This window comes from Bufo bufo, chromosome 1 (genome assembly GCF_905171765.1).
Source record: "Bufo bufo chromosome 1, aBufBuf1.1, whole genome shotgun sequence".
Classification (NCBI taxonomy): Eukaryota; Metazoa; Chordata; class Amphibia; order Anura; family Bufonidae; genus Bufo; species Bufo bufo.
In genome coordinates, this window is record NC_053389.1 from 138,426,030 (window position 1) to 138,449,876 (window position 23,847).

General features: G+C 41.5%; 1 protein-coding gene across 4 annotated transcripts in view; it reads left to right on the top strand.

The window, feature by feature from the left end:
• Positions 1-23,847, top strand: part of PER3 (period circadian regulator 3) — a 58,618-nt gene that overhangs the window by 30,056 nt on the left and 4,715 nt on the right. For 2 of the 4 annotated variants that reach the window (XM_040429917.1, XM_040429924.1), the window contains exons 12-19: positions 5,563-5,691; positions 10,059-10,185; positions 10,632-10,776; positions 11,792-11,916; positions 16,440-16,634; positions 17,774-18,031; positions 18,600-19,357; positions 20,480-20,672. In XM_040429917.1, the coding sequence (XP_040285851.1) occupies positions 5,563-5,691; positions 10,059-10,185; positions 10,632-10,776; positions 11,792-11,916; positions 16,440-16,634; positions 17,774-18,031; positions 18,600-19,357; positions 20,480-20,672 (1,930 nt within the window). The remainder of the gene's footprint in view (positions 1-5,562; positions 5,692-10,058; positions 10,186-10,631; positions 10,777-11,791; positions 11,917-16,439; positions 16,635-17,773; positions 18,032-18,599; positions 19,358-20,479; positions 20,673-23,847) is intronic. The other 2 variants (XM_040429936.1, XM_040429929.1) reach the window with 2 other exon arrangements.

The window sequence follows — 23,847 nt, forward strand, 5'->3', positions numbered from 1 at the left end:
ACAAGCTCATCCAGGATAGCCAGTGTTATTTCTGTGGCTGCATAGGCGGCTGCTATACAACTCTGGCGACACTTATCTCGGGCAAACAAGAAATCGACGGCTACTATAGCACCTGTGGTTGTAGCTGAGATCTTACTTTTTTCTAAACTCCCCCCTTCCTCAGATATATACACACACACACAGTGGGTTCAGTTCTTCCCTCATCTATACGATGATACCTTTTATGACCACCTTTAACCATTCAAGATACCAACGCACATGCACACCATCCAAAAAATTGTAGGAGCAGAGGTATAAATCAGATGCATTGGGTGTAAGCATTTGGAAATCAATCATCCAAATGAAAAAATTAAAAACAGGCCGTACTCCAAAAATATAGACTGATTGATTGTGCACATTTTATATGAAATTTTTGCTTGATGATGTGCAGTCAATTTGCCCACTTTCTATGAATATGAAATATATATATATATATATATATAATCCATTTGATGCATTGCTTAAAAAAGGCTCTATAGCAGAGCTTAAACGTTGTGTTTGGGTGTGGGCTACGTCCACATCAGCCCTATCATTTTCTGTACTCTGTTATAGGAGCAGAAGAACAGAAATAATGAAAGTGGCAAATTCAGCACATAACTGATACGCAGGCAGATTAACAGATCCCATTCACTATAATGGGATCTGTTCGATTTCCGTTCGGGGGGACATTTCATTTTTATTTTTTTTGCGGAGAATATCCTGCTATTTTTAACAAACTGTGACGGAGGCTCCTGAGGGAGCCTGCAATGCAGATGTGAGCATAGCCTGAGCCACCCTTTTTTTTTTTTTTTTTTTTTCCTTTTACTGAAAATTTTTGGAGTACTGCCTATTTTTGCTCTGTCACTCTTTCTCGCTCTCTGTCACTCTATCTATATATGTATATATGTATGTATATATATATGTATATTGTAAATTTTATTTATCCCGCATGGTGAACACCATAAAAACTTAACCCCAAAAACAATTCCAAAATTGCTGTTTTTTTGTTCATCCTGCCTCCCAAAAATGAAATAAAAAGTTATGAAAAAGCTGTATGTACCCCAAAATAGAGAAATTGCTATTTTCACTGTGCTGCGCATTCATTTCTGTAAAACCATGTGAGGTCAAAATGCTCACTGCATCCCATGATTAATGCCTTAAGGGGTGTTGTTTTCAAAATGGGATCAATTCTCAGGGGCTTCTTTTATTATTTCACCCGAGAGCCTCGATAATTAATTGTTGGCATAAACTGTGTAAATCCCCTCTTTGGACCTGAAATGCGCATGTTGCTCCTGAGGCCTGTCGTATGTCCAGGCAAAAGATGAGACCCAAATGTTGGGTGTTTCTTATTCCAGGAAACACAGCATAATAATGAGAGCAGACTTCTCACAGTGGCACAAGCTCTGCACAGCCATTGCAATTTTCACTTTGCATCATCCAAAAAAATAAAATCTTTTTGTGTTTTTTCACAAATGGACACAGAATATAGCCTTAAAAATTTACTAATAACCTAAAGTATAATGTGCCCCGAAAACATTATTTGGATATGTAAAAGCGTTAAATATTTATTTCCATATAAAGTGACTCATGTCAGATATGAAAAATGGGGCTCTATCACTGAGGCCATAACTGGCTGCGGTTATTGCCCCCTTTGACTATTTCTATTGGTTAGCACTCAATGGATGTCCTCTGAGTATGAGGTCAGATATGCAAAAAAAAAGCTGAAAATCTCCCTTTTGATCAGAAGGATGTATGCCTCCTCGCCCACCTCTCCTGAGATCTAGGGGCCTTTCAGCGTGGCTGCCTGTTGCGCTCCAGAGCCAGGTATGAAGGACCTTATGGATCTCTTGATTGATGGGTCCAGATAAGTACATTGGGTGGGTTATGGTCAGTAATCCAGCATTACATTAGTAAGACGTTCGGCAGGCCATAGTTATTTCACCTCCTAAATATTTGTGGCGTCTCAAAGCAAAGTGCTTATGTAAACAAGTAACAAGTAAAACATGAGAATTGCTTTTAGGGTCTATTTAGGCCAGGGTAATTTTTCTCTAGGCAGTCTCTGAAAGGTCCTCCATTGTTCTCTCCTCCACCGTCATTGTGACCAGTATTTTGCCACTTCAGAAAAGAATGGCGTATTACATCACTACTCCGTCGTGCAGTCTGCTTGCACAAGACACATTTCACTGACCAATCTGCAGCCGGAACGGGGTGACTCAGTGCCATCACATGGATCTGTCTTTGCAGCCTTCGTCTATGCCGCCATTCAGAAATGCCGCTCGGCTTTTGTGTTTCTGGTTGTTTTGTCTGTTTGCATACAATGGGACATGTGTTGAGCCACACAGGAGCTTATAAGAGTAAAGAATCCTTTTCTAGAAGCTTCGAAATTCTGTTGTTCTGAAATACAATTTTAGGATTTCTTTCCATAAACAAGGCTATAATAGCACCAGCACCCTAATGTGCCTGTCGTTTTCTATTCTTATTTAAATGAAACTTTAATTGGCATATAATGGAACGTTGTACAACTTTCTAATAAACTTTGTATCCATTCCTCACAATTAATAAGATCTCTGTTTGCTGTGATTGAATGGGAACTTTCCCGTTTACGTCCTGGACAGATATAAGATTTTTATTTTTTATTATTTTATTTTTTACAGCTTTCCAACAGCAACCAAAGGTTCACAGGGCTCACCAGGGCTCTTCCGTTTTTTTGCGACAACTCAAACTCCCTACACTATATCTTCCTTTATGGAGAATATGAATGTTTTTGAAATCACAGTAACCTTGGACTCACTGCTGCCACTAGGAGGAGCTCACTGCGCTGGAATCCTCCTATTGGCAGCTCCCAGCAACTAGAATTTATATAACTTTTTTTTTTTTGTCTGGCTGGATAGCGACCTCCACTTCCTTTATTTGAGGATGAGCTTTCAGTACTATTTAAGTGAAGCAAATATAAGACACAGTTCATTCATTAACACACACATCAATCATTGTGGCCATCATAATCATCTCCTATATATTTCATTATGATCTTGACGAGGATATGGCTCTCTAGTGTTTTTTCAGACTCTTACCCTCCACTTCACAGACCTAAAAGTGTTAGACTTGTCTTAGAGAACAAGCCCTTACATAAGACACCTCAGTCACTCTTTTCATCCGATATACTCTTAAAGGGGTGACTTCATTAAAGAAACATTCCCACAATTTTTTTTATTCTCAGACCTGTTAGAAAGGTACATGATGTAAACTGTAGTGAAGGTAATTCTCTTACCAGGGAGTGTATTTGTGAGTTATAACCTCCCTTCTGATCCTCTGTGACCAACAGTTTGACTCTCCAAATAACAAAGCATCTTATATGTGGACAGGAAGCCAGTTTCTCTATGTATTCCTATGGGAGCCTCAATATCAGTCTCATAGGAATAAATAGAGAAGTAACTGACTTCCTGTCCTGTATCAGTTGTAGGTCAGAGTGCTGGTCACATGACACAGCTGAGGGTCAGAAGGGAGGTTATAACTCATAAATACAGTCACTGGTAAGGAGATCGCCTTCACTGCAATTTACATAATGTACCTAACAGGTCAGACAATAAATTTTTTTGTTAGAGTGCTTCTTTAAAGGGACCCTGTCATCAACCTTTAAACTGATAACCGAATGGAGTGCAGTCTAGGACGGTGTGCCATCATTTCAACCATTCCTGTTTTACTTTGATTACAATTTGCTTCCTTCAGAATTAGAAGTTTAATTTTGGCTTTTGGCATTTCCAAATTCTATATCTGGACAGTGCCACAAGCCTTGCAGAGTCACGGAGTCCTCTCTGTAAGCAGAACTCCTCCAGGCTGATTGACCTCAGGGATGTCTGAGCCGCTAGCGCCGATGTCAGAAGCAAGGGAGATGTGAATCAGTCTTTAGGAGGTATGCTTGCATTCCCCATGTAATAACAATTCTGGAGCATTTATTCTTATGGCTCTATGTTGTGCCATTACTTTATTATTTCTGTTAGAAGTTATGAATGAATTGCTAGCAGTCTGCAGGAAGAGTACAGGGGGGAGGTAACCAGTTGGGGGGGTGTATCTGCACAGACTCACTCTATCCAATCAGAGTTGCCATTCTCAGTCTGTGCAGGTACACCCCCCCCAACTGGTTACCTCCCCTCTGTACTCTTATTACAGACTGCTAGCAATTCATTCATAACTTCTAGTAGAAATAATAAAGGAACGGCACAACATAGAGCCATAAGAATAGATGCTCCAGAATTGTTATTACATGGGGAATGCATGACGTTATAAAACAGGCAAGTCAGGAGTGGTGACAGGTCCTCTTTAACCTCTTTTTGAAGATAGGGAATTCTAATGGCAGTAACACGGGTATGGTTGAATGATGGTAAGCAGTCATAGCCTGCAGTCAATTACATTTGTTACCAGTTCAGGCGGGGGAGGGTATGACTGTTGTGTTTCGTTACATCATATTTCTAATAAAATGCTCCTCAAATTGTATTAACAATACATGTTGACTATGATGAGACTTGTAGTCTGATGCTGAGGAGCATCTCTCCACTGGATACATTTTAAAGGACATCTGTCAGCAGATTTGTGCCTATGAAACTGGCTGACCTGTTGCATGTGCATCTGTGTTGGTGCCATGTTCATATGTGTCCACATTTATGAGAAAAATGAAGTTGTAATATATGCAAATGAGCTTCTAGGAGGATCAGCGGCGTAGTTGCTTAAAGAGCAGAACTTCTAGGAGTAAAGACAACGCCCCCGTTGCGTCTAGAGGGTCATTTGCATATATTAAAACATAATTTTTCTCAGCAATACGGGCACGTATGAACATGAGACCAACACAGATGTCTTCAGCTGCCAAGCGCGAATGCAACTGGTCAGCCAGTTTCATAGGTACAAATCTGCTGAAAGACGCCCTTTAAAGAGAACCTGTCACCTCTCCTGTCTGTTTTAGTAAGTATTTGTACTCTGCACATGAAATTACACTTCTGATGATTTTTTTTTTCTTGGAACACTGCTTATTCCTCCTTGAAATATAGGAATAAATAGTCAACTGTACTTCCCCATTCCCTTTGTCTGATACGGTCAACACTGATTGGACATGCAGGGACACATCCAACTGGTAGTGCTTAGTTGTTTATTTAGACATTTCCAGGTGGAATAATGGAGGGCTGTCATAGTACAGCATTTCAAGACATAAAAATGCTCCCACATAGAACACCAATGTCGAATACACATATGTACTGTATCAGACATAACAGGAGTGGTGACATTTGCTCTTTAAGAGGTGCAGAGGAAGCAGTTTCTCCAGACTCCTACTGTTGGGGGCCTGTAGGCTGCTCATGGCACATTGGCACCAGTATAGGTTTTGCATTTATATTGGAGCTTTTCTACATTGATCATGCTGCAAATCTCATTGACAGTTTCCCCTTAAGTTGGCCGTAAGGTTGACAGTTTCCCCTTAAGTTGGCCGTAAGGTGCTGTGTACGGTCACCTTTATGTATAATTTGGCTGGATTTGACCTCTTCTGTGATTTTCGTGCAGCCTGTTCACAACAATGGCTCCAGCGGCTACGGGAGTTTGGGAAGCAATGGCTCTTACGAGCATTACATAAGCATCGCCTCGTCTAGTGATTCCAATGGAAATTGTGTGGATGAGACTCACAAAGAACCAGTAAGCAGTGTTAATGACCGTGTCGTCCGTTATTAAATGCATTGCACGTCTTCCAATTTTTGTCACAAGAAACCCCCAAGAACCGCCTTAAACCCAGACCTATTTGGACCTTAATGACCAGCTTTCAATAAGACTTTGTTTTATGTTGGAGAAATTACATTGTTTGGGCAAACATACATTATTAATCAGTGTGATCCATGTAGTTAAAAAAGGCATCATTGGCTTAAAAGGCTAGAATCTGAAGTTCCACCAATCTCGACAATTAGAGCAGTTGTCGCACATCCGTTTTCACAACTAGTAGAAGTCTTTGAGGCTATTCACATGGCTGTTTTTTTTTTTTTTGGGTGGGGGGGGGGGGGGTTTAACAGCAAGCTATTGTTGACTGTTTTCAGGGCCATATGGACCCCATTGAAATGAACGGGCGTTTAGACAGGAGTGCACCCTTATAAGAGTTGCTAAAAACAGGTAAAAGTGCCTTTCAAGGGTTTAAAAAGTTACTCCCCTTATCCACTTGAAAGTGAGGGAACAGTCGCTCTGCACCGGAGAGAGCAGGACCTGAAACTCCCAGCGTCACATGTGAAGTCATGATAAGTGTTAGACCCTGGTGCAATGCGAATGTTCTCTCGCTTTCAAGTGGATAAAGGGAGTATTTTTTTAAATTATTATTATTATTTTTTAAACCCAGCAGAATGGAGGGCACTATTGTGGGCATTTTATATACAGGGGGCACTGTGGGGAGCCTTTATATATACTGGAGCCACTATGGGGGGCATTATAGACACTGGGGATAGTACAGGGAGGGAATTATAGATACTGTGGGCAATATGGTGGCTAATATTTTATACTGGGCACTGTGGGGCTGTATAATCTATATTGGGGGAACTGTGGGGCTCTATATGTTCCCATGACATTCATCCTTTTAAATGGCCACCAAAAATGTATGCAAGGCCATAAAAGACAGGGTGTCCGTTTTTAATAGCAGTTTTTTCACTGTCAAGTAAATGTAGCCTTAAACCCAGACCTATTTGGACATTAATGGATTATAGCAGCCATAACTTTTTTCATAGCGTAGCCGAATAAAACTTTGTTTTCTTTGGGATAAATTGCATTTTTCCAGCACTGTTTTGGGAAACTTACAGTATAAAAAGGTATGATCAAAGGGTTAAAAGGCTGGAATCTGATGTTCCACCGATTTGGGCCTTTAGAGCAGGAGCTCTGCTGTCGGGACATAATGTACAGCCCTGTGAAAACACAGGGCTATAGAATAATGTGCCTTAATGACCGTCGTTTGTTGAGGAGTTAACCCTGGCCTGTAGATTATGGGGTCCTCTCTTAGACAGTTCTTTTTGTATATGCTCTTTTAGAGTATTGGTGTAATAGAATAAGTTCCACTGTTCAGAGTAATAGAGAAGTGTTCTGAACAAAGAGTGACTCCTCTTATGGAGGGACCTTGGTGCCTTACACCCATTGATTTAATTGCGTGCCATATGATGCTTTTTTATGAAGAGCCCCTTTTAAAGAGAACCTGTCACCACAAAATGCAGTTCAATCTGCAGGCAGCAGGTTATAGAGCAGGAGGAGCAGAGCAGATTTATATAGACTTTGTGGGAAAAGATTCAGTAAAATGTACATTTCTATCAATATTTCTGATTTCATTGTTCTTGGGGGAGGTGTTATCAGTGACTGACAGCTATCTCTGTATATGTATTTACACTCCTAAGAAGTCCCTGTGTACAAGTGAAGTCAGAAAGAGCAGACATTTAAATGAATTAAATACAAGTTATGCTGAATCTTTTTGCTATAAATCTCTAGATCAATGTGCTCCGCTCCTCCTGCTCTATAACATGCTGCCTGCAGATTGCACTGCATTTTGTGGGGACAGGTTCTCTTTAAATTTCCAAGGCCTTTCCAGGAATGTTTTCCTTCTCCTGCTATTCTGTATTCTGTAATAGAACGCTTTTGGTATGAGTCATGTCTCGCTCTCCATTTCTCTGGTTATAAATAAATGTTGTGTTTTGTGATGTTTTTGTGTTGTATAATATCTATATACGCAGAAGGCTATTTTCACACTAGCGTTTTCCCTTTCCGCTATTGAGATTCGTCTTAGGATCTCAATAGCGGGGGGAAAACGCTTCCATTTTGTCCCCGTTCATTGTCAATGGGGACAAAACTGAACTGAACTAAACGAAATGCATTCCATTCCATTTAGTTGCGCTCCCATCGTGGACAGAATAACGCCGCAAGCAGCGTATTTTCTGTCCGCGATGTGGTACGGAGCAAGACGGATCCGTCCTGACACACAATGTAAGGCAATAAGGACGGATCAGTTTTCTCTGTCACAATAGAAAACTGATCCATCCCCCATTGACTTTCAATGGTGTTCATGACTGATCCGTCATGGCTATAGAAGACATAATACAACCGGATCCGTTCATGACGGATGCATGAGGTTGTATTATTGTAATGGGAGCATTTTGCAGATCCATGACGGATTTGCAAAAACGCTAATGTGAAAGTAGCCGAAGCCATAGAGTAGTCATGTCTTCACCTCAGTTTTTTTGTGCTGGCTCAACGGCAGCTATGTCAGTGATTCTTCACAATGTAAACCGCGTGTAGACCCTGTGCATGATCAGCCATGTATGTGGGGGTTAGTAATTGCCAAAAGTGGTCCAAGGCAGGACAACTGGTCACAGGGTCATGGACTCCTAGGGCTCATTGATGCATTTGTGGAGCAAAAGATAGCCTGTCTGTTCTTATCTGACAGAGAAGCTCATGTAGCACTTGCTGGAAAAATAAATGCTGGCTATGATAGAAAGGTGTCCAAGCTCTCAGATCATCACCGCTTGCTGTGTAGTCACAGACTAGTCAGTTCCCATGCTGTCCACTGTTTACGGTCAAAATCACCTACAGTGGTCACGTGATTATCAGTATAGGATCATGGGGCAGTAAGGAAAATGTCCTGGTCTGATCTCGAGGGGCGGATTGGGAACTTAAAGTAGCCCCAATAACAAAAAATAAATAAATAAAAGTGGCCCCATGTGGCAGGTGCAGGTCCAAATTGACAAAAGGTGGGCCAACCCAAGTAGGCAGAGCCAACAGAGGTAGACGGGGCCTGCAATACTGTAGCGCAGCACAAAATACCATGCTAGCAGAACTAAATACCACAGTGCATCACAAAATACCATAGTATTCAACTGTATCACTGTCCTGAGGACGGTGATGCAGTTGAGTTCAGGAGGGCACCTGCGGCCGTTGGACAGTTGAATAAGTAACTGATGCTCCTAGTATTAATTAATGCTTACAGCAATAGATGATTATGTACACAGCCAGTGGCCCACCAGGAAATGTCCCTGTAGGGTCTATGGCTAGTCAGCCCCTGGCTCCACCACATAACTTGAAGAACCGTTGAATAACAAAGGACACCTTCAAAAGTCTTAGGGAATCCATGCCTTTTATGAGTCAGAGCTGTTTTGGTGGCCTGAGGGAACCATAACCCGTTGATGATCAGCGTTGTACTAGTATGGCGGAAGCCAACTCTTTAGCCAGGTTTTTGCTGTTTAACAGCCAATTGCAGACATTTAGCCCTACAGATGCCTTTGTCAGTTGTGACCACAGCATCTGGTTTGGCTTTCCACAGGAGTTCTGCTCTCCCAGGGCTTGAATGGCTCCCCCGTTTCTGAAGAAACCACCTAGGCTATTATAGTAGTAGTTCTAATGGTTGATCGCATATTCAAGCACAAAAAAAAATTTACTGCTTTTTTTAAAATATATAAATATGAATCGCCCCCCCTATCCCCATGATAAAAATAAACAAGATAGACATTGCTGCGTCCCAAAATGCCTGAAATATTAAAATACAAACATAGTCATCCCCTATGGTGAACCCCAAAGTTTTTAGGGTATTTTTTCAGTATTAAAACACAAAAAAAAAGTATATAAATCTGGTATCTCTGTAATTGCACTGACCCAGAGAATGACGGGAACAGGTCACTTTTACTGCACAGGGAATGCCCTAAAAGCATAGCCCATAAAACTATTGCGCAATTGTATTTTCTTTTCCAATTTCACCCCATTTTAAAAAAAATCCAGCTTCCCACTACATCATATGCTATATTAAATGGTGACATTAGAAAGTGCAACTTGTCCCACAAAAAAAAACAACCCCTCATCCAGCTATGTGAACAAAAAAATAAAAAAGTTATGGCTCCAGGAAGGCAAGGAATAAAAAACGAAACAGCAAAAACTGAAAATCGCCCGGTCCACTTTGGGTTAGCTGCACAACTAGGCAGCGTTTTGGGTGATTGTTACATATGTATTAATTTATCCATTATTAGTTTACATTAGTTTTTGTTTTTTTTCTGTCACAGCTGTCACTAAAGCAGGTGTGTTCAGACATTAACCGCATCAAGAACACTGGGCAGCAGGTGTACATCGATACAAGAAGCAAATCGCAGCCCAAGAGATGGGAAGTGCAGGAGAAGGAGAGTCAGAAAGGTGAGGATACTTGACAATTTTGTGGACACAATTGGAAGGAGTTTGGCCACTTCGCTACCATACTGTGACCACCCTGGCTGTGTATTTGATTTTAACCCCTAATACATTTTTGGTGAATGTAATAGCTCCACCTAGTGGTGAAGTAGAAGAATACATATAAATATGTACATCTCATCAAATATCTAAAAAAAATATTTTCTAAGGCGGTAGTTCCATTAGGGTCTTCTTTGGTTTACTATTCTTCTCTTGATATGGCTTCTGATTAAATCTGGTGGCATCTCCCAGGTTTCTGACAGCAGGGGAGTTGTGAAAAAAAAAGTGTAAAGTGTAAAAAAAAATTAAAAAAAATTCCAGTATGTGAGTGTTGGTTGACTACCATAAGAAGATGATTTCTGAATTGACTGTATGGCCACATATAAATATATTATTTTTTTTTTTTTGAATAGCCAAACCAAGCCAAAATACTTTATTGAGGCCTCGTCAGGAAAATGTGATGGTGGATGGACACGCTGCATCGTCGTGTGACACCTCCAGGAAGGGACAGCACATCCCTTCATACCAGCAGATTAATTGCGTGGAAAGTATTATTAGGTAAAGATCTGGAGTTGCAAGAAGGAAATGCCAGCATTCGGGACCAATTAGATTTTAATATACTTTTGTACTGATTTTAAGTGATAAGTATTTGTTTCCCCCCTCCTGAATTCTGCTGGTTTCTTGTCATCAGAGAGCAGTGCATGATGGGAGCTGATGTGTATGGATGAAAAGTAGACATGATGAACAGATGGCTGGTGTCCTCATTGACGTGGACACTCAGGTTGACCTCTTGTTTTGGGGGCACCTGTTCACCTCCCTAAGCTTTACACAGGAAAGACATTGACAGATTGTGTCTGTTGCCCAGCAGTGACTCTCCCTGAGGCTGACTGGGGCCGACAGTCAGCCCTTTCATGCTAGTAATTGGTGGGAGTCTTGGCTCCTGCACCCCCACAATCCTATCTTTTAATATGTCTATATGGCATCACAAAATAGAGAATTGATGCACCACTTTGCACATTTCCTATAGTGCTACTGCTTACGTATGCAAAGCAATTTCGCCTAAAGGAGGCCAAACATCAGCCAACTAAACTGTTAAGAGGGTGTGTGACAGCACGTCTACTGTGTCCAGGAGAAACCAGTGAAATTGTGATTGAAGGTCTGGACAAGCTGTAACTAGGGATCAGTATAGTACAATCAAGCTAAAATGCATCTATGCAATGGTCCAGTTATAATCCTGCATGCTGTCAGTGGCTGCGCCTAAATTAGGTGCAGCCTTCGGCAGTATGTGTGCCTCAATCCGGCGTAGATTTCAGTTGTCTTGTATGCTACAAAACTGGTGAAAAAGAAGATAATGTGGCTGGGTAGCTTTACGCGAAAGTACAAGGTGTGCTTTGCGTTTTTTTTTTTGTCACACCCAGAAAATTGGAGAAACTTTATATGATAAAATTAGGCCCAATGGCTCTACCAGTAGAATTGTGAGTGCAGCTCTGGGGTATAATACAGAATGTAACTGGGGATCAATAGACATATAATATAAACTCTTGTAATCCCCCATATATTTTTTCATCTCTAGGTATCTGGAGAGCTATAACATCCCAGCTTTAAAAAGAAAGTGTGAATCCTCCACCAATACCGCCTCCTCCTCTGAAGACGACAAGCAGGGTGTCTCTGGACAGAATGACCTGGAGACTTTAGAAGGTAAAAGTTTTCTCAGTGTTGGGGTCATGAGCTGCAGGCTTCATTAGGAACACTAACATTTTTGGCTTCTATAAAATTTGGCAGGAGCATTCACACATATATGTATGTAAATGTTTCAGGACCTTGTCAGAACAGAAGATAGAGAGCTGTGACAGTGCGGGAAGATATTTTCTTACACATTGCAGACTTTCTGTCCAGTAATGCCAAGGTTGCCGCATTCAGCCCTTACTGCAGCCCAAAGTGGAGGAAAACTGAACAGTCTCTATACAGAGGAAGCTGGCCTATGCTGTTCTTGACATGGACACTTTTACATATATATCTCTGTCAATGCTACTGAGCTTTATAGAAGTCGCCCTGGGTATAGCAAATTACTAGCATATTTTTATTCTAGTAACAAATTTGTGCTCGATACACATTTCCCTGTAGAGGATGAATCATTGCCCCCCATCCAACTAAATAAAAGTTCTTTAGTCATCCTGTTCTGTGAATTTGTTAAAAGAAGTTGTGATTGGCTATTTCTTGTATATATTTGTTCTTGGCCAGCCCTTAGTTATGTAGTCATGTATATCTCTACATAACTGAACTTTAGGAGAGCTCATGTCACATTAAATACATTTCCTGAGGTCCCCAGAAATGGAAAAACCCCAAGAAGTGACCCCATTTCGGAATAAGCACCCCCCATACCAACATTTAAAGGGGTGGAAAGGGCACTTTTGACCTAACAGTTGTCTCGCAGAAAAGAATATGGAGTGGTAAAGTGGAAATGTTATAGGGAGCATAAAGGATGAAATAAAATTAATACTCCATGAATGAGTGGTATATTCTGAAACACTCCTGCATGCACAGTAGATATGGCTGCTCTTTCAGCTTTCACAGAGGTGTCATCCAGCTTTCCTCATCTTAAAGGGGTTGTCTGGGTTTTTAATATTGATGACCTATCCTCAGGATAGGTCATCAATATCAGATCGGCTGGGGCCTGACACCCGGCACACCCAACGATCAGCTGTATGAAGGGAAGGCGCGCACAGTGCATGCATGTGTGCCGTCTCCCTTTTTCTTTTCCTGCTCACTATAGACATAGCAGCAGCGAGCAGGAAGAGAGACCGGAGACGGCACGTGTGCACGGCGTGTGTCTTCTCTTCATACAGCTGATTGGCGGGGGTCCTGAGGATAGGTCATTTAATATTAAAGGCCCAGAGAACCCCCTTACAGGGCAAATCTATGCTATGCACTGGTGGCCATTGTAGTTGTCACCCAGACTTGAAACGTTTGCATCGGGAATGCCTGCAGGTGTAAATTTTTGAATTTTACTTTATTTTTTACATAATATTTTTGGCTGATAGATTCGTTAACTAATCTTTGTGTCTTTTTTATTTTATTTTTAATAATGCCAAAGAAATTTTGAAGTGATCTGTTACATTGAATTATCAATCTTCCTATAGCTTATCTCAGCAGTTGTCTGTGTGTTTTAAAGGGGAACAACAGGAATTTAAATTAATGAAATACAACTTATATTGAATTATTTCAAACAAAACTATATATATCAATCTGCTCCAGTCCTCCTGCTCTATAGCATGCGGCTGCATGCAAATTACTTCACACTTTCATAGTGACCGGTTCCCCCCTTCATCAGGCTATGATATTAGCCAGCTTGGAGGAGGTGGGGGATGTGCTGACACGCTGTAGAAGGGGAGAGATGGATCTTGCGCTCTCCCTATATAACTGTAAATTACCCCAGGGGAGGGTAACATGGACTTCTGTGGATGTTATCTATCCCCCTTGTCAAATATGTGTCTTTTTTTGTTCCCCCCCCCCAGAAAAAGGGCGAGAAGATGAGCGCCTGCTCATCTAATCACCTCTGTGCACTTAATTAGGAAGTTCATTGGCACCATGACCCAGATGTTTAACAGTGTCCAGATCACATCGTCAATAATTAGCATCAAACATTTGTACCGCACATACAGAAAAATCTGTAAAGTTTCCATTTTACACTGTCCCTCCTGTCCATATGATCTTTACCAAACAATATGCGGACTGCTTCTCTAGCGATACCTGTTACATGCTGCAGTAATAGCAACGATGATTATCACTGGAGAGAAATTATATATTTCTGACAGATGAGAGGTTTCCGTCAATCAGAAAATATGTTTTCTCTTCTTGACTGTCGCCATAAACGATTGCTTTTAGTTTGTTTTACAAAACGAATCAGTATGACAGTCCAGGGCAAACTGGGCTCTGGCACAAGGTTGTGCCGTTCAAGGGAGGCACCGGAGGTGTAGGGGATTTATTTTTAATTTTTATTTTTTTTATCATCCACACCCAAAAAAATACTAAAATGTATATAATACATTTAAAGGGGTTCTGCGCTTTGTTTTAACTGATAGATCATCAGCATCTGATCGGCGGGGATCCGACACCCGGGACCCCCGCCGATCAGCTGTTTGAGAAGGCAGAGGCTCTCCAGCAGCGCCGCGGCCTTCTCACTGTTTACCGCCGGCCCAGTGACGTCACGACTAGTATCAACTAGCATGGGCGGGGCTAAGCTCCATTCAAGTGAACAGAGCTTAGCCCCGCCCAGGTCAGTGATACTAGTCGTGACGTCACTGGGCCGGCTTACAGTGAGAAGGCTGCGGCGCTACTGGAGCGCCGCTGCCTTCTCAAACAGCTGATCGGCGGGGGTCCCGGGTGTCGGACCCCCGCCGATCAGATGCTGATGATGAGGATAGATCATCAGTTAAAACAAAGTGCAGAACCCCTTTAATGTACCACTAACTAATAGTTTTTTATAAAAACTGCTAAATTTAAGAAAAGATGAAAAAAAAAGCTATGACCGATGGAACACAGATGGGGAGCAATATTACAGGTTATTAATGCTAAAATTAGTTAACTCACTAAGGGGTTAAAATGCACAGTTTCCTGAGTTGTGCGCCAGTTGTATTTATTTGATAGAGAGGTGCAAAATCTCCAATGAAAAAGTGACTTTTTTGGGAGGGATTTTTCAATTTTGATGTGACGGTTGGGGGGGTTCACAGGGTCCACTTTTTACAAATCAAATGTGATATTTTGTTTTCTACATGCTCCAGAAATCTGTCTTCATCCGTCTTGTCCACTCTTGTTTCTCACTGTCACAATTACACCCTGACAGTGGACTACGGGGATAGATATGGTACAACCTCTAACAGCATTTAGGTTTAGTAGGTATCCTGGGGTTGTAGTAGGTATCCTGAATTTTTCCAGTTTGTCCGAAAAGTTTAGTATTTGTATTGTAGTTTTGTACCTGATTTATACTACCAGGATATCATAGTGATAACCTTTTGCACATATGATAAATTGTTTTTTTTATTTATTTTTTTACTTGCCACCCAGCAGAGGCAACGAAGTTATCCGTGTTTTAAATGGGCTTTCTGGGCTCCAAGTATAGATGGCCTATCCTCAAAATAATCACCTAGTGGTTTCTATCCAGAATCCTGATGGAGAATCTTGGGAAAGCCTGTGCTACCACCATTTCCCACCTTGCTTACTCTGTGCAGCGGACTTTTTATAGAAGGCAGCTGCTGACCTGTCTTCAGGCTGTGCTCTTAAATTTTTGTAAGAAACATTAGGCTAGTCTAGTGCTCCACAGCCAGGTACAGCTGGTAAAGAAAGTTGTAAGTGACCTTTAAAAAGGTTAACAAGTAACAAGGTTTTATTTTTTTATTTATTTTTTTGCAAATAATTGAAAGGTTTAAAAAATATATATTGCAGTCCCCCACTAGTTATGGTAATAGCATGGGTTGCAGGTGCCTCCATGGAGCCCTTATCAACAAGGCTGTTTCTTTTGTACCTCTGCACACAAACTTATAAAAAATCTCTGCTGTCTGTTCTCACCACTAGGGGGCAATCTATATGCATTTTTGGCATCAGTAGGAGTCAAGTAAAACTCGAACAGATCACCCTCTTAGTTGTAGAAACAAGCAGCAGATTTTTAACACTGTGTACCGACACTTTCCTCTGCTAAACTGCTGATGCACCGGGACAGCTTCCAGTCGTCTAGCATATCTGATATCTCGTCACTTTGGTGATTGTAAGCATTGCTGATTATGGGAATGTTATTGCACCGGTCAGGGATCCCATATTGAGCTTCCACTAAGGCCTCATGCACACAACCATATTTTTGGTCTGTGCCCGATCAGTATTTTTTTGCGGATCGCACACTGACCCATTGATTTCTATGGGTCAGCGGGAAAAAAAAAAACGTAGTACACGAACGTTATTTGTGTGCTGCCTGCATCCATGCAGCCAGCCCTCAAGTTATAGAACCTGCCCTATTCTTGTCTGTTTTGTGGAAAAGAGTAGTCTTTTTTTACAGTGGGTCCCATGAAAATTGCGGGACGCACATAGACCCAAACGTATTTTGCGGATCCGCGATCTGTGGACTGCAAAATGGATATGGTCGCGTGCAGGAGGCCTAATCTGGAAAGAAAACTGGATATTTAAACGTAAAAACCTCAAGTATCCTCGACTTTCTCTTGTATCGTTGCAAGATGTTCCAGCGCCAATTTCCACGAGTCAATTGTCAGCGGAATCGATGGTCACTGCCGATGCTCAGACAACAGCCGCTGTGGTGGGAGCTCCACTGACCGACCTTACCCTGTCCATCAAGGCAATGAGTGTGGTTTCAGTCACCAGCCAGTGTAGCTACAGCAGTACCATTGTACATGTTCCTCAGCCCGAGTCAGGTACCTATGAGGGGATGCGTATTGGGGAGAATTTTAAAAATGCATTTTGTTTTCTGCAACTTATATTGTCTGAGATATGCTTATTGCAGTTGACGCTTAGGTTGTGCTCAGGGAACAAGCCACACTCACTTGCTCCATAAGAATCATAATGAAATGTAAGTGAAGCCTCTGGATAAAACCCTACTGAATTTCAGCTCATGCAAAGCTGGCTGTAGTCAAGCAAATGATATCCAGATGGAGATAAGCAGAAACTGGATATAGCATACGCCACTTATCGCCAGCAGCAGTTTGGCATGGGCAACCAAAAACACAAATTTGTGGGGGGTTTTTGGATTTTTTTTTTAAAAAACATCTTAAACTCAGTCTTTAGGGGAAGGTCTGGCAGCCCTGTAGGTATTAGAAGATTGGATAGCTGATGGACAGCCTGATGCCAGGTTTATACTGTACATCATTTTTTGCACCATCATCAGGTGGGCATCCAAATGGTTGCCGTTATCAAAACTTTTTTCCCTTGCTTAACAAAGAGAGCTTTTTTTTGGGAAAGGGGATGGATATGCCAATACCCAGAATGGGTTCGTCTCTACCAATTACAATGTCACTGCAGTAATGTTGGTAGAAACTGAATATTTTTTTTCTTGTATGTGAAGTTGCCCTGTCCCTGGTCCTGCCTCTGCAGCTGAATCTCATATTGTAATGCCATATACAGTTCAGGGTGCTGATCACCCTTGTTTGTTTTTTAATATTTTTTTTTCCTTTCCTGTGTTTGTGAAGGAAAGAAGCATGTTCAGCCAAATTTCTCCCATTTCCATATAATAGTGTAGGGTCTGGAAATTTTATACTAGAATAGCAATGAGCGAACCTTCAGGTTCGCTGAAGTTTTTAAAAAAAAAGTTGGTTCAGACACTAATTGATTGAGAGAGCGAGAAGCTCATCCTTTTATGTCATCCAGTATTAAATATTCTTCCTTTTTCCTTTTTTAAATTATTAGTTTTTTTGTTTTTTTCCGCTTGCTCCCATTTCTGTTTGTTTTGTCTGCCTAGGTATAGCCTGTGATTGGGATGTGTAATATTTGGAAATGCTGCTAGCCTCCAGTGCATTATTTAGACAAATAACCTTGTGTTACTTCCCTTTGTCTTCAGAGGTAACAGCCATAGAAGATGCTACAGGTGGTAGTGAACAGATAGACATGAGATCTTCTCAGGCTGCAGGTTCCAGTGTAGCTCCAGAGGAGTTTAAGCAGGTTGGATTAACCAAGGAGGTCCTATCTGCCCATACACAGAAGGAGGAGCAGAACTATGTGGACAGATTCCGGCAAAGGATCCTGCAGTCCCCGTACAGTAGCTATCTACAGCAGGACAGTCAAAGTAAAGTCTGTTCCCATGAGCATGGTGTACAAGGTAGTTGTTATGGCTTTTTGTCTGTTGTCTTCCATCCTCGTGGTGCCAAGCACAGTTGTCTCTTTGACCATTTACCAAATGTAGATCTCTTCCTTTCACGCTAAAAGATGTTTCAGTATGGTGCCATTGCTAAAGCGTTATGTTCCCAGAATAGAGGCAACTTAAAAGGGTTGTCCTGGATTTTTATATTGAGGGTCTATCCTCAAGATAGGCCATCAATATTAGACTGGCAGGAGTCCGACACCCCTCAGCCCGCCAATCAGTTGTTTCCTTGTAGCTCTGGTGGCGGAGGTCAGTGCTGTAAGTTCACAGCTCCATCCATTGTGCAGTGCTGCCTCCATTCACTTCAGTAGGAGCAGCGCTGAAGCTACCAGCTCTGTATACTACACAATACATAGCTCTTTAAATGCCAGAGCTACATCAAAGCAGATGATCAGCAGGGTGTCAGAACTCCACCAAAAGGATTTTGATGTCCTATCTGCAGGATATCCTGGAAACCCCTTTAAGAAATAGAAAGACCCCAATTATAGTAATTACATGTATCATTTTACTGGTTTTGTTTTCTTAGGAGAATATTCATCTCAGCAAACTACTCCGGCTGCTTGCAAAAAAGGTAAAAAACAGGGCAAGCACAAGAGGCAGAAACCTATGGAATCATCGGAAAGTGGATCCCACCCCAATCTACCTCCACGACCAAGGAGGCCAGGACCTTTACCGCCATCTTGGCCATCATCTGAAGTTTCGCACCCAAGCCCTTCAAACATGGCCTTCCCACCTCCAATGATGATCCCAATTCAACCAGCATATCCCATGCCAGGGTTTCAGCTCCCACACATGGGCTCGACGGTAGCAGGAGACTGTACGAATTCAACAGTAGTTCCTGAGTCTATACCACAATCCAACATCTCTTACAACATGCAACCGTTCCCAGCATTCCCATCCCCATACATGGGCACATTCATGGCTGTGTTCCTCCCCAATTATAATATGTACCCACCTATCAACCAACAGATACCTCAGCCTTTCTTTCCCACTCAATACCCTTGTCCGCCTTCTTATCCATACACTGGAATGCAAGTTGCTCCCCAAGTTGTTCCCCAGACTGTGCCATCACAAATTCCCACAGACTTTTTGGACCCAACATCTCGAGCATCTTCTCCCATGTCCGCTGAGGAGCAGCAGGAAATTCTGAGTGATGATCCACATCTTTTTAGTAACTCTAGAAGTAGTTCCCCATTACAGCTGGTCCTTCTTCAAGAGGAGTTACCAAAACCAGCAGAGCCTCCTGAAGGAACTAACACAGAAAACCAAGCAGACATTAAATGTGTGAGTTCTGTTCTTAGTGTGAGAACCTATTGCCTAATTCTTGGCATAACCCAACAAGACTGTAATTCCATTTAGATAGAGTATGTATATATTCCAACTCATACCAAGTTCAACCCTGTAGCTATGTGGTAATATTCTTGTACATAGGGAACAGTAATATAGTAATTATATTCTTGTACATAGGAGCAGTATTATAGTAGTTATATTTGTGTAATTAGGGGGCAGTATTATAGTAGTTATATTCTTGTACATAGGAGCAGTATTATAGTAGTTATATTCTTGTACATAGGAGCAGTATTATAGTAGTTATATTCTGGTACATATAAGGCAGTATTATAGCAGTTATATTCTTCTACATAGAGGGCGGTATTATAGTAGTTATATGCTTGTACAGGGTGGGGGGCAGTATTATAGTAGTTATATTCTTGTACATAGAAGCAGTATTATAGTAATTATATTCTTGTACATAGGGGCAGAATTATAGCAGTTATATTCTTCTACATAGAGGGCGGTATTATAGTAGTTATATGCTTGTACAGGGTGGGGGGCAGTATTATTGTAGTTACCATATATTCTTCTACATAGGGGCAGTATTATAGCACTTATATTCTTGTACATAGAGGGTATTACTATAATATGAATATTATTGTACAGAGGTAGGATTTGAGAATAATAAGCAGATAACTAAGACGGATATTCTTTACATAAAACAGTTAGGAATAGATGCTGGAAGCTGTAAAGCACTTTTCATGATGAGGACAGGAGCTTCATCAGAGTCCTTTATAGTGTACTAGAAAAATTACATGCAGCCACCTTCACCTGACATTTAAAGGAGCATCTCATCCTGCCACAGACTGGGCAGTACAGAACGTGTAGTACTGTAGAGAGGTGCTACTAGACCACTAATACTGGTGTTATACCAGGGAGTATTATAGTGGTTGTATTATTGTATATAGAGGTAGTATTATAGTAGTTATATTCTTGTACATAGGACATAGTATTACAGTAGTTATATTCTTGTACGTAGGTAGCAGTATTATATACTTTCACAGAGGGGGCAGTATTATAGTATATTGTACAATTCATGTAAAGCCATTATACTCATAGTATTTATTCTTACAGGCGGACCCAGCCGAGGACAGTGGGAACAATGACAGCCATTCAGCATCTAGTGAACTCTTTGACCTCTTACTACAGGAGGACTCCCAGTCTGGCACTGGATCGGCCGCTTCAGGAAGCGGATCTGCTAACTCCAGCTCATTAGGGTCTGGGTCCAATGGTTCTACCTCAAATGGGACCTCAGGAAGTGGCTTAGGTATGAAATGACTAGAAGTTTGCTGGTCACCTGTATAAGTAATGTGTTGTTGTTGTTGTTGTTGTTGTTGTTGTAAGTACCCATTATCCTAGTCTGACAATGCTCAAACAATGGACCTGACAGCACAATATGTCTTTTTCTGCTTTGAACTGTATACCAGGCTCCTTGGTATCAGTGCATAACTGAATAAAGCACATACATTCTAGGTGGTGCAGGGCTGGACAGATCAACCTTAGTTACGATATAGCCATGAGCCACGGGTAAGTAACCTGGGACTGCTTTATGTCAAGGCTCTTACTCCTGTGTCTGTCAATAACAATAACTAATTATGGAAATCTCTAATCAAATCCTATAGCTATTTAAGCTGTTTCTTCTCAGAGGTTTTTTTTTTCATTTTTTTTTTTAAATTTTATTATTATTTAATTTTTCTTTTTTTCTTTAACCATAGTTTGGGTATTTTAGAAGGAATCATTTTTATTGGCATTTTTGTAAATTGGCAAAATGAGCCATACTTCGCAATATTTCAAAGTATAACATTAGGTGCCTACGCAGTAGGCTTGCTCTTAAGACAATAGTATACAAGTAGAAATTGCATATCTGGTGAGGTCTGTAACAAATAGACCGTAACAATGAGGGAAAATGGGGGGGAGGAAAGAAAGGGGAGGAGAGAAGGGGTTTGGGATGAACCCTAACTCAGTCTATCCGAGTCAGAGAGACCTATGTCCACTAGGCGTATCCTACTGTCTTCACTCTTAGTGCAGGAACGTCTTGGTTATTCAGGGGGTATAGTTGGAGTTATGGAGCCATGGATCCCAAGTGAGTATCCTGGATTTAAGGGAGATAATCGTGGGAGGCAGTAAACTCTCGTATCTACATGACTTGTTAATCTCCTGTATAACCTCTGTTATAGTCGGTGAGATGGATTGCTTCCAATAACGTGTAACGATCAATTTAGCGCTAAGTAGGACGTGACCTACCAGGTTTCTACAATTTAAGGGGATGGAATGTATACCCAAGAACAAGAGAGCCAACTTAGGGCAAGGATCCACAGCCCGAGCTAGTATCCCAGAGATCAGGTCAAAAACACTGTGCCAGTAAGGGGTAATTACGGGACATGCCCATAGGATATGAAGTAGAGAACCTCTAGAACCGCATCCTCTCCAGCAGTTGGGGGAGGATGTAGGATAAATTGTATTTAGTCTCTGTGGGGTGATTGTTTGGGTATTTTAATGAAGATAATGTCTCTAATGTGTTTTCCAGGTAACTTATGTGGGCTTTCCTCCACTTTCTCTTGCCCAGAGTGACCCTGGCATTTATGTGTCTTTTGTTTGGTTTGTATTCACTTATAACATCCAGACAATTTTAGGGAGCGTACTTAGCGGGTTTAGGTATTGTGGAGGTCACTCTATATGATGTAGCCAGCAGTTACATTGTTAAGAGTCGCTTCATAAGTTTATATAATTAACTACTGTGCATCTCATTTGCCTGGTGACCACCTAAAAATAAAAATGTAATGTTAGAATTTATTTTACTGCTCTAATCACGTTACTAAAAGAGCAGGCTCCCTTTTGAGCATCAGTTTGCACGTACAATCTGCATAATGTTGAGATACTCTGCAAAGGAACTTGAGCTAACCTTGACTTGCATCAAACTACATGCTCCAGCCTCAGAGCTGCATTCAGAAATCTGTTGTATAGCCTGACATTGTGCCTCTCTTGGATGCTGTGCTGTACTGCATTTTTGGATGAATGGTTTTCCGGGGTACTGTAACATAGTATGATTGAGTAAAAGCTGTACTGCAGAATGCAATGCATTATCAGACTTTGGCTTGTTTTTAAGATGGCGCATTGAGGAAGGCCATTCAGCCACATTAGGCCATTCAGCCACATTAGGCCATTCAGCCACATTAGGCCATTCAGCCACATAATGCCATTCAGCCACATAAGTTTATTTGCGCCCAAACTGTCACATAAGGAGGTGATAAACACTTAAAAGATTATATAGCCATTCTCTGCTATGGAGGCCAGGAAAAGTAGTGGCACCAGGAGGACAGAGCTACATGTAGGACAAGGGGCCCCATAGCAAAAAATGAAATGGACCCTTCCCCTATTCTCTGTTAATGTCATGTAACTACTTCTAAGCGGCAACCAGCAAAACTCTGAATGCAGCTCTTGATGGGATTGGAGTACAAAAAAATTGGTGTAATTCAGTATATGAAAAGCAAAGTGGTTTGCAGTGTTACTCATCTGTATCAGAAGTGGAGCTTCCCTCCTAATTATTCTGAACAGGACATATTAAACCGACTCTCCACTAAAACATTCCCCATAAGGTAATGTATGTGGTTAAAAGGACAAATTTTGTTCTCTTAATATTTATCTGCACACTCTTGTCATGTTAGATTTAGCAAAATTTGTGTCCTGCACTATTTGGTTACCTGGCACCCTCTGAATGTGCTGTAATGCCAGGAAGACACCCAAGGGCAACTTTGATTTGACCCCAATTAATAACCTGTATATTCACTAATCTTTAAATATTAGCCCATCATCACACACATGACCTTATGGTGAGAGGAGCTTTTAGCGTAGAGCCCCTTTAATTGTGCCTGTCCATTGTAGAGAGCGCAGACCCGGGGCTCAGACTACAAACAGAGCTTGAAATGGGGACGGTGGACACTGAGACTGCACCGAGATAACAAAGAGATGCAGTACTGTTCAAAAGTTTGGACACACATTTTTCATTACATGTTTTTTATTGTACATTGTAACTTCTTATTAAAGACATGAAAATGTTGAAGGAACAAATATGGAATTAAGTAATAAACAGAAATGTTTCATATTGTAGATTCTTCAAAGTTTGCTTTGATGACAGCTTTGCACACTCTTGGCCTTCTCTTAAAGTATCGGTGGACTGTTGTTTTCCTTTACTTAGTTGAGTGGTTCTTGCCTTAAAGGGGTTATCCATTCCTAAAAAAAGCCCTCCATGCAAGGCCCTCCACGCTGAATATACTTACCCGGGTCCCCGCTCCCTGCGATGCTCCTGGTCCCCGCACTGCCGCTGCTGCTTCTCCTCCCCGTGCATGGGTGACAACACCTAGTGTTGGGGGGAGCAGCCAATGGCAGGTGGGGACGAGCCTCCCTAGCATCGCGGGTGACACTAGAGGCTTGTCCCCGCCTGC